Source organism: Ranitomeya imitator, chromosome 4 (assembly GCF_032444005.1).
Source record: "Ranitomeya imitator isolate aRanImi1 chromosome 4, aRanImi1.pri, whole genome shotgun sequence".
NCBI lineage: Eukaryota > Metazoa > Chordata > Amphibia > Anura > Dendrobatidae > Ranitomeya > Ranitomeya imitator.
In genome coordinates this window covers 640,028,659-640,042,793 of record NC_091285.1, presented here as the reverse complement: position 1 = coordinate 640,042,793, position 14,135 = coordinate 640,028,659, and the positions used below count along the sequence as shown (strand labels likewise).

At 46.7% G+C, this 14,135-nt stretch overlaps 1 protein-coding gene across 2 annotated transcripts in view; it reads right to left on the bottom strand.

Annotated features, from left to right (window-relative positions):
• ADAM9 (ADAM metallopeptidase domain 9) overlaps positions 1-14,135 on the bottom strand; it is a 100,202-nt gene that overhangs the window by 12,868 nt on the left and 73,199 nt on the right. Inside the window, exons 15-20 of one of the 2 annotated variants that reach the window (XM_069766869.1) lie at positions 10,110-10,215; positions 3,794-3,871; positions 3,363-3,546; positions 3,167-3,247; positions 2,562-2,667; positions 1,998-2,133 (exon numbers count right to left, since the gene is read on the bottom strand). In XM_069766869.1, coding sequence (XP_069622970.1) covers positions 1,998-2,133; positions 2,562-2,667; positions 3,167-3,247; positions 3,363-3,546; positions 3,794-3,871; positions 10,110-10,215 — 691 coding nt within the window. The remainder of the gene's footprint in view (positions 1-1,997; positions 2,134-2,561; positions 2,668-3,166; positions 3,248-3,362; positions 3,547-3,793; positions 3,872-10,109; positions 10,216-14,135) is intronic. The other variant, XM_069766870.1, reaches the window with a different exon arrangement.

Sequence of the window (14,135 nt, the reverse complement as noted above, 5' to 3'; positions counted from 1 at the left end):
CCAAACTCCACTATGGTGAAGACCAAAGAGCTGTCAAAGAACACCAGAAACAAAATTGTAGCCCTGCACCAGGCTGGGAAGACTGAATCTGCAATAGCCAACCAGCTTGGAGTGAAGAAATCAACAGTGGGAGCAATAATTAGAAAATGGAAGACATACAAGACCACTGATAATCTCCCTCGATCTGGGGCTCCACGCAAAATCCCACCCCGTGGGGTCAGAATGATCACAAGAACGGTGAGCAAAAATCCAAGAACCACGCGGGGGGACCTAGTGAATGAACTGCAGAGAGCTGGGACCAATGTAACAAGGCCTACCATAAGTAACACACTACGGCACCATGGACTCAGATCCTGCAGTGCCAGACGTGTCCCACTGCTTAAGCCAGTACATGTCCGGGCCCGTCTGAAGTTTGCTAGAGAGCATTTGGATGATCCAGAGGAGTTTTGGGAGAATGTCCTATGGTCTGATGAAACCAAACTGGAACTGTTTGGTAGAAACACAACTTGTCGTGTTTGGAGGAAAAAGAATACTGAGTTGCAACCATCAAACACCATACCTACTGTAAAGCATGGTGGTGGAAACATCATGCTTTGGGGCTGTTTCTCTGCAAAGGGGCCAGGATGACTGATCCGGGTACATGAAAGAATGAATGGGGCCATGTATCGTGAGATTTTGAGTGCAAACCTCCTTCCATCAGCAGGGGCATTGAAGATGAAACGTGGCTGGGTCTTTCAACATGACAATGATCCAAAGCACACCGCCAGGGCAACGAAGGAGTGGCTTCGTAAGAAGCATTTCAAGGTCCTGGAGTGGCCTAGCCAGTCTCCAGATCTCAACCCTATAGAAAACCTTTGGAGGGAGTTGAAAGTCCGTGTTGCCAAGTGAAAAGCCAAAAACATCACTGCTCTAGAGGAGATCTGCATGGAGGAATGGGCCAACATACCAACAACAGTGTGTGGCAACCTTGTGAAGACTTACAGAAAACGTTTGACCTCTGTCATTGCCAACAAAGGATATATTACAAAGTATTGAGATGAAATTTTGTTTCTCACCAAATACTTATTTTCCACCATAATATGCAAATAAAATGATAAAAAAACAGACAATGTGATTTTCTGGATTTTTTTTTCTCAGTTTGTCTCCCATAGTTGAGGTCTACCTATGATGTAAATTACAGACGCCTCACATCTTTTTAAGTGGTGGAACTTGCACTATTGCTGACTGACTAAATACTTTTTTGCCCCACTGTATATAAAAATTTTAATGTACATTAACATTAAGACATGATTTAACCCCTTTCCGACATTAGGCGTAACAATACGCCCACGTCGGAGTCCCTCCCTTTGATGTGGGCTCTGGCGCTGAGCCCACATCTTTCCCGGCACATGTCAGCTGTTTTGAACAGCTAACGTTTGCCTCTAACAGCCGCGTGTGGAATCACAATCCACCCACACCGCTGTCAATCTCTGACAGTGGCATTTAACTTGCACCTACCGGAAGCGCACTGGAAATCCAGCCCATCGGTGACCCTCGTCACGTGATCGCGGGTCACCGATGGCTTGGCATGACAACCAGAGGTCTCCAGCAGACCTCCATGGCTGTCATAGCTAGATTGCTAAGAGCGCCGCCAGGTGGCAGAATTTTTTTCTGATTCCAGTACCCGATATGTTAAAACCAATGGTGTTGTTCAAAAGTACAACTTGCCCTGCAAAAAACAAGCCCTCGCATGGCCACATTGACCAAAAAAATAAAAAAGTTATGGCTCTGGGAAGAAGGGGAGCAAAAAACAAAAACGCAAAAACGGAAATAACTCTCGTCATCAAGGGATTAAACAATAGGTCTGATGACACAGCAATGGCAGTAAGTGTATGACTGTCCGATGCAGCCTGGACCTTTAACAGTGTACTCCTTACCAATTACCTCATATTCCACTGGTCAGGTCAAGGCATTCAAGGACTTGCTTTGAATTTTTTTTTTTTTTTTTGGTCACTTACCCGTGTGATCGTCTCCTTCCACAAAATTTCCTCTTCAATTCATTTCTTCGGAAAAATACAAACGCTCCAAGAGCCAAGAGGGGTACGACCAATAGGAAGAAAATAAGAAGCCCATCTCTTAGAGAAGTGTCTTTATCTGTAGGGTCCAAGAAAAGAAAAATGAAATGTCAGCGTGTTGTCAGAAACCAAGTCTAAAAAGATACTTGTTATTGAGCCTGTGCTGGGAAAGGAGAAAGTTAGAAACTTATGAGCATCAATTCGTTTTCAATACAGGGGATTCCTGTTTCAGTGTCTACTAGTTGAGATTATAACTTCAGGCCTCAGGATGACATTAGTGGTCAAGGCTCATTTTTGACCTCATAAGTGTAGATGCAACTTAAGAATATAGTCAGATTGAAACTGCATAACTATCATTTAAGATATGCCTGATTAAAAAGATGGGGAGCGGTATGCAGGGCTGTGTAGTGGGCATAATGGAAATCAATGATACAACAATTCTCAACATGATATTATTCACCCGCAAAGATTCCCTACCCTCTCCACTACAAGTTATCATTATCATACCATTATACGTTGGGCCACTGTCAACACTTCCACCATAACCCTTATTTTTGCAGTTTGGATAGGCCCAGCCATCACTACAGTGGCAGTTTTTATTGCTGTTACATACCTACAAAATAAACATAAAATCAACCAGTATAACAGCTTAACAATGTTCAACAGAGAAGCACACTGTCTAGTCATGAAAACTCAATCTATGACAACGTCATGTGAAAAAAAAAATATCACTTTTTAGTTTTGAGAGCTGGAGAACAGTAAGAGGTTTGCAAAACTCCAATAGATTTTGATGCACTACTTGAGACAAAGTTATTTGAACTATTTTTTGCTTTCGTACTAATCTGAGACCACATACCAAATTGATATCTCAAATTTGGGAAAATTCCAAAATTTAGGCCAAAATGCTAACTTAGTTTTAAACTTTACAAAAGAAATAAAGGAGACCGTAATGGGTCCAACATACACCCCTGATATATTGCACAACAAAGCAGGATTGAAGGATGCATAAAAATACTTTATTAGACCAAAGATGGTAATAAGCAAGACAATAGTAAAGTACGTGGGCAGTAATGAGCAAATAAAAAAAAAAGGATAGAGGTACCATTACTCACCCCATTACCGCCACATTTATTTTGAACATCACAATCATAACCCAGGGCTGCTGAATCAACACACTGGAAGCCCTTGCAGACCTAATGTGAAGAGACAATGTAAATCCTTTACGATTCATAAAACAAAAACACAGATAAAATTACTTTTTGGAAAACAGTATAGAATAATCAATATAGTTGATTTGGGAATTCTTACTTTGCCTTCTGCACACTTGGTGCCCTCATTGACCATAGCTGGATCAGGAACATCAGAACCAAGTTGGAAATCCACTCCCCAGCATATTATATCCTGGACCGGGGTTTGAATGATTGAGGGCGCAATGCCAAAGATAGGCATGGAGTTCACATTTTCACATTGTAACTTTCCACACATTGCATTCCTGGGAGAACCACAAAATAAAGCAAAGAACCAGAAGAGATGTTATAGTACACATGACAACAAACCAACTACAGAGTTTTTGATTATTTAATACAAGGATGGGCTGTATTAATGGCCCCTATTTACTGCCCATACCATAAATAGCATATTATGAGGGGATGCAGAAATGGAAAAATCCACATAGAAATAGCAATAGAGATAACAATAAATTATACAGTGCAGAAAAATAGGGATTTTTGTGTACTCACCGTAAAATCCTTTTCTCCGAGCCATTCATTGGGGGACACAGACCATGGGTGTATGCTGCTGCCACCAGGAGGCTGACACTAAGTAATACAAAGAAAAAGTTAGCTCCTCCCCTGCAGTATACACCCTCCTGCTGACTCCCAGCTAACCAGTTCGGTGCAAAAGCAGTAGGAGATCAATAACGACATATAAGCGTAAAGCATGTCACATTATATATAAGAGTATAACATATCAAAAGATAAAAACAAAGCATAAGCTAATAACAGGGTGGGAGCTGTGTCCCCCAATGAATGGCTCGGAGAAAAGGATTTTACGGTGAGTACACAAAAATCCCTATTTCTCCTTCGCCTCATTGGGGGACACAGACCATGGGACGTCCCAAAGCAGTCCCTGGGTGGGGACAACATCACTTCAGGCCGTGTAGCCGCTACTTACAAGTGCGCCACCGCGGCCTGCAAAGTCCACCTGCCCAGACTCACATCTGTGGAAGTGAGTGAATTATAGTGCTTCAAGAATGCATGCGGCCTGGAGGAATTCGCAAGCCTGCGGTCGTGCTTGCCGACGTCTGGCGCCTAGAGCCCTCAGACAGGGAGATAGGCTGGCATCTAGCGCGAAAGGACTCCTGGATGGAGAAAAGAATCCACCAGGCTAACGTGGCCGAAGAGAAACGGCTAAACCCTTCCTGCGACCGTCAGGAAGCCTACTTACCATCGAAAAACCCGAGTAAAATGTCCAACCTTTCGAAGGACGTCGTCCTCGATACGTACCCACTCGGAGCACTCGCTTCTTTCAGATTATGGAGAACCCATTCCGCTTTGTGGACTAGAGCCGAAGGAGATGAGAGGACGATGCCCCTGCAACAGTGGAGATATAATACCCCTCGGCAACGAGGGAAGGGGATGGCTAGAGGGCAACCTTGCCTTGAAGGTAATAAGGAAAAAAGATAAAGAACAGAGCGTCGAGATCTGAAGACTCATCAGGAGGACAAGAACGCAGAGAAAGAAGGGGAGAGACCCTCCCTGATAGAAAAGTCTATCCGGATCAGAAAAGGAGTCCACTGTAAGATGCCCAGGACCATTAAGGTCCCACGGATTTAACGGTACGCGGTAGGGAAGAACTACAGGTTGAGGCCTGCAAGAAAGACCATATTTCCAGCTTGAGACAATAAGCCGGAAAAATACTAGTACCGCAAGCGAGAAAAAAACCTGACATGGTCAGTGCGGGTCTCCCGGGATCACTGGGGCCCTACCCGCTTCCGAAAAGGTTTCAGACGTAGTGGAAGAGGGGTTATGGAAATTGGTACCATGGAAGAATAGATCATGCACTGCAATGGTCTTGGATCGCGAGGCCAAACCATGAACTGGAGTACATTGGCGTTCAGCTTGGACGCCATCCGAACTACCTCTGGAGTACTCCAGTGAAGGCAGGTCCGATGGAAGATTTCCGAGTGAAGTTCCCACTCACTTGAGGAAAAACCCGGACGGCTGAATATGTCTGCCGCCCAGTGTTCTACTCCAGGGAATGTACTGTTGAGATCACCGAAGATAGAACTCGGCCCATCAGAGAGTGCGAGGTACCTTAGCCATGGCGCTTGACTGAGGGTACTTGCTAGATGGCTAACTTGGGGCACAGCCGAGGCATTATCCAACTGAAGACCCGCCAGAAGGCAGAGGGCCTGCTGAAGGAATAGCCGTACCGTTCGGATCTACAGAGAGATGATCGGGAGAAGAAAACTGGCAATGGTATCTCCCAATAGCCCTTGGGCCAGGAGAAGGCTCTGGAAGAGAAAGGAGCTCAGAGACTACCCTTTGAGAGCCTGATTGACTTGCAGAAAACGAGCGCAGCGAAGGAAACTGCTTCCGTAGACGTCCTTTCCCTCAGAACCCTCCTAGCGAATTGAAAGAACCGAGGGAATGAGAGATCGAGTGCGCAAGCTCCCTGTAGAAGGGCCACGACCTAGACCCGAGAGAGAATAACCATCCTTCTTGGGCAGGATCATCCTCAAAGAGGATCTGCTGGGCTGAGAATGAGGGAAAAAAACTTGTCTAAGTTTAGCTGCTAGCCCAATAGAGAGGTAATTGCAAGTGATATGGACGACTCAGCGTAGTCCTAGGAGAGCGGCTACAAAGTCGACCAAATAGGGCAGGACGACCATGCTTCTAAGGTGCAAGAAGAACATGACAACCGTCATGACCCTTGCGACCACTCTGGTGTGGTAGCCAGGCAGAAGGGCCAGGTCGTGAAAATACTGTTCGCGAATGGAAAGGCGAAGAGATTATAGTAGAGAGGAGAAATAGGTATGTGAGGGTAAGAATCCCGAATGACGATGGATGCCAGAAAACAACCACGTTTCTCTGTTGAAGTAGTGGCTGAGCGGAGGAACTCCATCCGAAAAAAGAAAGGGCCCTGTCAAAGGTTGTTAGAAGTTTGGGGTCCAGGAATGGAGATACTTTTCATTCCCTCCATTTTGGAACCAAGATCCCTTAGATCTAGACTGTCCTGGCCAATGCTTCCACTGCTGGTTGAGCCTGAAGAAGAGATACGATCCCTTGCTAGTCTCCCGCTCAGAAGATTTGATTGGCCAGCTATACTGTGGAACGAAGTAGATAAGGTCTGGGACCCGGAGACTTTCATTCTCTCCCTTTGGTCAAGCAACCCATGTGGCGGCTAAGGAAGGGTAGAGCACTGAACCCGAAACCACAAGACGGAACGAACTAGATTTGCTATCCGACCGTCTGTGGAATCTTAATTGATGATACACCGGCCAGGATACTGGTAGGAATACCGCAAGAAATTCTGCCCGGCGAGTCTGCCAAGTGACAGAATGCGGGACTGTAACCAGTAGGTCTCTGCCATCGTCGTGCAGAGAAGAAAATAAGGAAAAACCTCGATCCACCATCTTCTTAACAGGGAAGTGGAGAGGAATCGTCCACTTTCTTGCATCTGATACAAAGGGGGGAAAACCTCCTTGTTGGGACGCCACAAATGTGGACGCCACATCCCCAGAATTGAGGTTTCCGAGTGGACAGGGCAGGTTGTGGCGATAGACCTGGATGCCGAAGAAGATACATGGAGGCGACACTCCGTGTGCTCGTCTGTTGAAGGTGTGGGGGGAAATCGGAGCCCTTTAAGGGACCCGTCGCCCATAAAATTCCGACCAGGTATGGTATCCTACTTAGAGGTCTTCCAGTGCATCACCGTCAAATGTTGATGGAGATTTCTAGAACCTGTACGTTTTTCTAGAATACTTGCGGCCCCTGCTAGCCGACGGCTCCCATTGTAGGAGAGGGAGCATGTGAGTGCTCCAGAGCTCAGTTAGGGTGACCAGCTTAGGATAGATGATGTGCCCTTAAGACCAGTAAATACTGGTCATGCGCCTTTAAGGCTAGGGGTTACTGGCCATGAGCCTTTAAGACCAGGGAATACTGGTCTTGTGCCTTTTGTAAGATGACATACTGTTCATGTGCCTTTAAAAGCAGGGCATGCTGAAATCCAGGAGATAATGGTCATGTGCCCTTAAAACCAGGGTATGCTGGTCATTTGCGTTTAAGACCAGGGCGTACTGGTCCTGAGCCTTTAAGTCCAGGGCATAATGGTCACGTGCCTTAAAGACCAGGGCATACTGGTCATGTGCCTTGAAAACCAGGACGTACTAGTCATGTGCCTTTAAGACCAGGGCATACTGGTTATTGCGTTTAAGACCAGGGGATACTGGTCACGTGCCTTTAAGACCGGGGCATACTGGTCATGTGCCTTGAAAACCAGGACGTACTAGTCATGTGCCTTTAAGACCAGGGCATACTGGTTATTGCGTTTAAGACTAGGGATACTGGTCACGTGCCTTTAAGACCAGGGCATACTGGTCATGTGCCTTTAAGACCAGGAAATACTGGTCACGTGCCTTTAAGACAAGGGCATACTGGTCGCGTGCCTTTAAGACAAGGGCATACTGGTCATGTGCCTTTAAGACCAGGGTATACTGGACACGTGTCTTTAAGACCAGGGGATACTGGTCACGAGTCTATAAGACCAGGGCATGCTGGTCACGTGCCTTTAAGACCAGGAATACTGGTCATGAAAGGAATGTTGGAACAAGTGCCTTAAAGACCAGCAAAGCTGGTAATGTGCCTTTAAGAACAAGAATGCTGGTCATGCTCCTTTAAGACCAGGGATGCTGGTCATGTGCCTTTAAGACGAGGGCATACTTGCCATGTGCCTTTAAGACCAGTGCCTACTGGCCCTGTGCCTTTAAGACCAGGGCATACTGGCCTGATTAAGTACTAAGGAAAAGGAGACCGGCTTCTGGCAGAGCAGAGAATGCTGGGGATGTGACCCTTTTAAAACTAGGGGACCCTTAAGACCAGGGAATGCTGGTCCTGGGTTTAATAAAAAGGCATGGAAAGCTGGGGATGCACCTATGGGCCCAGTGACTACCGGGCAGAGTATTAAATACCAGGGAATGAGTCACCAGGGAACGAGTCACCAGGGAACGAGTCACCAGGGAACGAGTCACCAGGGAACGAGTCACCAGGGAACGAGTCACCAGGGAACGAGTCACCAGGGAGCGAGTCACCAGGGAACGAGTCACCAGGGAACGAGTCACCAGGGAACGAGTCACCAGGGAACGAGTCACCAGGGAACGAGTCACCAGGGAACGAGTCACCAGGGAATGAGTCACCAGGGAACGAGTCACCAGGGAACGAGTCACCAGGGAACGAGTCACCAGGGAACGAGTCACCAGGGAACGAGTCACCAGGGAACGAGTCACCAGGGAACGAGTCACCAGGGAATGAGTCATGAGAGCTTCATTGCTGGGAACTCACAGCTCTCTGTTTGCAAGCCTGCACACTGTACTATACATTCTGTAGTGTGCAGGAGCACCAGAGATTGCAGCCTTATGTATATAAAAAACAGGGAAAGCTAGTCCCTTAATGCTGCCGGGATGCGTGCCGGGGGGGGGGGAGATATTGGGGCGATTCACCTTACTCAGGTTCTGAGTCCCCCGTCTGGAATAGCGCTGACTTCAGCGCTGAAAAACCGCCGGCCGCAGTCCCCTCCAGAAGAAATAGTGACCGCAATGGAGGAGGAAGAAGATGGCCGCCGAGATCTCGTCTGGAACGAGAAGCGCCTGAATAGGGGGGCGGAGCCGCTAGAAGGGAGCAAGCGGTGGGCGGGGCTTCCCGGGATGCGGCCTAAACAGGGCCGAAGCCGGGGACTAAATTTATGGCTTCGGCCGGCGCGCACCCGCAGACTGAGGGGAAAAGTGCCGCGAAGCTCTGTGGGGACCCAGTCGCTATGGAGCCCTCCTCTGACCGCCGGAAAACCCAAATCTCACGGAGCACTTACCCCAATATGGAGGGGGTGGCAGATGCTGCACGTAGGAGCTGAGCCCGGGTAGATAGGACGGTGCAGGGTTGGGGAGCCTCCATCCACCATCCCTTCAGGAGAGGGGGGGAGAGGAACCGTCTGCCTCCTTCCATCATCCGCTTTTTCAGTGGTGATGCAGTGGGGGCTGCTCGGACGCCACACTGGAAGGTGCCTCTGTACAGCCGAGGGTAAAACCTGGTGGACAGGGCTGAATGTCCGGCAATAGGCCTGGCTGCAGAAGAGGATACTGAAGGTGAAACTCCAGTGCTCGTCTGATAAGGGAGGGGGGAGATCGGTGCCCTTGAAGGGGCCCGTCGCCCCTAAAATCAGCTCAGGCAGTGGCTTCCCACGTCGCAGGAGAGGATACGGAGAGGTAAAACTCCCGTGCTCGCCTGTTGATGGTTCGAGGAGATCGGAACATGAAAGAATCCGTCGCCCCATTCGACCGTAGTAAAAAGTAAAAAACGGTAAAAAAGAGTTCTTTGGGTCTGAATAGCAGACCCGTCCGTGTGCCTCCTACGGACACTAAGCAAGAACTGGTTAGCTGGGAGCCAGCAGGAGGGTGTATACTGCAGGGGAGGAGCCGAGAGCCAGCAGGAGGGTGTATACTGCAGGGGAGGAGCCGAGAGCCAGCAGGAGGGTGTATACTGCAGGGGAGGAGCCGAGAGCCAGCAGGAGGGTGTATACTGCAGGGGAGGAGCCGAGAGCCAGCAGGAGGGTGTATACTGCAGGGGAGGAGCCGAGAGCCAGCAGGAGGGTGTATACTGCAGGGGAGGAGCCGAGAGCCAGCAGGAGGGTGTATACTGCAGGGGAGGAGCGAACTTTTTCTTTGTATCACTTAGTGTCAGCCTCCTGGTGGCAGCAGCATACACCCACGGTCTGTGTCCCCCAATGAGGCGAAGGAGAAAAAGAATTAAATGTGAACTATCTAGGGCAAATGTTGTGACTTACCTTGATTCACATGATTTGTATGCACTGCCTTGATAACCACAGTTCCCAAATCGGTCACCTTTGGAGTTTACATTTTGGAAACAAATAGGAGCCGCTGACTTTGCATCTAAACAGAGATTCATATTCACATATCAGAAAGATACAATGGCCTTAGCAGGGCCACTGAACCTAGGACTGGACAGACATTGTTATAGGGAATTTTTGTTCAACCTGTCAACGTTTTAGCTTTTGCAAAACTACAAGTCCCAGCATAAATGTCAGAACTTAAGAATGGCAATGTACAAATGGGAAGATGTTAGCAAGCATTCAGACTCAAAGACATATGATCACTTCGTCCAATCACTGGCCTCTATGAAATCATGTCTATATTCAAGAACATTTAGTCATTAGTTGGAGGAATCGCACACCAAAAGGCACAAAAAAACCTAGAAGTGCTTTTTATTTTTCTCATACCCATAATTCATACCCAACAGTTTGAATGAAGCATACAGTAAAATGTGTCATCATTTCGGGTAACGTACCCTTCATCAGGCTTAAGGGAGAATCAGTAATGATAGGAAGCAAGTCTGACTGCCATAAATATACACCGCAGCTCTTTCTATACATTATATTATAGGGTCTCCTTTTGGGGTGTACCACTGCCAACCCTGGATCCCTTCCTTCAGCTCAATGGCTTTCCATTCTCGATGAATAATGGTGCAGTCAGGTTTACTTCCTATCACTACTGAGGGTGGTCTTATTGATTCTCTCTAGAGCCTGATGAAGGGTACAGTACCCGAAATGTTGCTACATTTCACTGTACATTTAGACCGCACTTTGGAGGCGCACTTAACAATCCGTAAAAGATCACTCAGCGCACGTATAGACTGCTATTGTCCTTAACTGTTTACACAGGACGAAGAGCTACCAAGAACGATGATCTTTTGGGTAAACTAAAAGATTGTTTCACCCGACGAACAAGAGTTTTGCTCGTTCATTGATAAATTGGTAAGTGGCTCTACCCATCTAATACAATAAATGTTTTGTCCAAATTTAGCACAAAATGCCACTTTTACTGACTACTACAGTCACAGAGTGTTTCACCCCTCTATAACAAGAGTCTTTAGTACTTAGTACAGACCTTCTGGCTGTTATGACTTGCTGCAAACATAATATACAAATAACCCTAAAAGGGCAATGCCCCACTAGATATAGACCCCTCACTAAGGCTACGTTCACATTTGCCTTGCGTCGGGCGCAACCGCGGTGACGCATGCGTCATGCGCCCCTATATTTAACATGGGGGCGCATAGACATGCGTTGTCTTGCGTTTTGTGACGCATATGTCATTTTTGGCGCAAGCGTCAGGGCGCAGAGGACGCTGCATGTTGCATTTTTTTTGCGTCCAAAATCAAGGCAAAAATGGACGCATGCGTCACAAAACAATGCGTTTTTGCATGCGTTTTGCATTGCGTCACCGACGCAACGCCCAACAACGCAAATGTGAACGTAGCCTTACAGGTCATTAAAAAGTAGCCTGTATTATAATTCACTAAAACAATTATTTACATATACTCATTCTCAATGGGGTAATAGGTTAAGAAAGCATATTTGCCAGTACTGATTTTTTGAAAAGATGCAGCAAGATGAGATGTGGTGGCAGCAGGCATCAAGATATTAGTTTGACCAGTAAGTAAGAAGCCTACTAAATGCTGAAGGTCTCCATGTCCGAGGTAAAAGACGTCACCTGTACTGACTGAAAAGCACAAGAAAAGAAAAATTCTCAAGCCCATGTAAATAATCCACAAAAGTTTTGAGATTTTCTTCTGAGTGCTAAAAAAAATTGAAACTTTGGTGATACAGTGAAACATGACTGTGGCTCCGTGATGCCTACAGTGAAGCAGGGTGGTGGCTCAGTGAGGCCTACAGTGAAAAATGTTGGTGGCTCTGTGGTGTCTACAAGTAGGCATAGCAGTGGCTCAATGATACCTACAAGGAAGCATGGCGGTGGCTCACTGATACCTACAAAGAAGCATTGCGGTGGCACAGTGATGTCTACATTGCAGCATGGTGGTGGCTGGGTGATGTATATTATGAAACATGATGGTGGCTGGGTGATGCCTACACTGAAGCATGACAGTAGTTTGGTGATCGCTATGGTGAAGGGCAGTGGGTCTGTGATGCCTTCAGTGAAACACGTCAGTTATGGAGATATAACGTCACTGCCCATCTGTGTTCTGGTATCTGATTACTGGTATCGGTGGTTATGTGAACCTTACCACTGATGGAATTGCACAGTGCACACCTGATTTTGTCTGCAATATTTATGTGCAGGGGAGGTATAGCCGACGTGGAAAAACAGTGGTGGCTGGGAACAACGAAGGACAGCCACTGACAACAGTTTTTTAAAACTGTCCTTCTCCACCAGCCGGAAAAGTAGCATTTCAAAGGTCAAGAATTTTGAAATGCCGTCATTTAGGACCATGGTGTACTTTCTCTTTCTTTCCACTGTTTGGGTAATGGACAGCTGAATGCTTTCAGGGATGGTGTGGAGATGCTCGGTGACACTGCTGGTGGTGGCGATGATGCGGTTACATCCTCTCTTTGAGGTAAGCCAGATGGCCCTGTTGATTGGAAGAGGCAGAGACCACAGCAGAAGAGTGAGCAGGAGGAGCGTCCAATCCTGGTTTTCAGGTGTGTGCTCCACTGCATCTCATGCTTGGAATTCAGATGCCTCGTCATGCAGGTGGTGCTTAGGTTCAGAACATTTAAGCCTCGCTTCAGGCTCTGATGGCACAACGTACAAACCACCAGTCTCTTGTCATCAGAACATTACCTGAAGAAATGCCATGCCAGGGAGCTCCTTTGAGTTGGCTTTGGTGTGCCCAGTTCTTTGGCACGGTGGGCAGTAGCAGCCAACCTAATATGTACACACACACAGCAGGTGAAATAAGTATTGAACACATCACCAATTTTCTAAGAAAAAATATTTGTAAAGGTGCTATGGACATGAAGTTCTCACCAGATGACGGTAACATAGGCAAAGAAATCAAACAATAGATGTCCATAAAAAGTATTGAACTCGTTTACTGAAATTCATTTAATACGTCTTACAAAAGTCTTTGTTGGTGATGACAGCTTCAAGATGCCTCCTGTATGGAGAAACTAGTTGCTGGCATTGCTCAGGGGTGATTTTGGCCCATTCTTCCACACAAACACTCTTCACATCCTGAAGGTCCCATGGGCTCCTTCTATGAACTCTGAGCTTTAGTTCCTTCCATACATTTTCTACTGGATTCAGGTCGGGTGATCGGCTTGGACATTCTAGCAGCTTTATTTTCTTAATCTGAAACAAAATGCGAGTATCCTTGGCTGTGTGTTTGGTATTATTGGCTGGCTGAAATGTCCACCCTCGTTTAATTTTTATCATGCTGGCAGAAGTTAGCATATTTTTATCAAGAATGTCTTGGTACATTCGTCCATTCATTCTTCCTTCAATTACATGAAGTTTGCCAGTGCCGTATGCTGAAAAACAGCCCACGCCATGTTGTTTCCACCTCCAAACTTCACTGTTGGTATGGTGTTTTGGGCATGATATGCAGCGCCTTTTGGCCGCCAAACATGGTGTGTATTATGGCATCCAAAGAGTTCAAGTATGGTCTCATCAGACCACACTATATTCCCCCAGTATTTCACAGGCTTGTCTAAATGTTGTCGAGAAAACTTTAAATGCGCTTAAACATGCATTTTGTTCAGAAATGGAGTCTTGTGTTGGGAGTGTGCATACATGCCATGGAGATTGAGTGCATTACTTAGTTTTCTTTGAAGTAATTGTACCTGATGATTCCAGGTCGTTCTGTAGCTCTCCACATGTGGTCCTTGGCTTTTAGACAACTCTTCTGATAATTCTTTTCACTCCTCTGTCCAAAATCTTGCAGGCAGCACCTGGTTGTGGCCGGTTTATGGTGAAATGATTTTCTTTCCACTCCTGGATTATGACTCACTGGAACTTTCAGTAGTTTAGACATTCTTCTGTAACCAATGCCA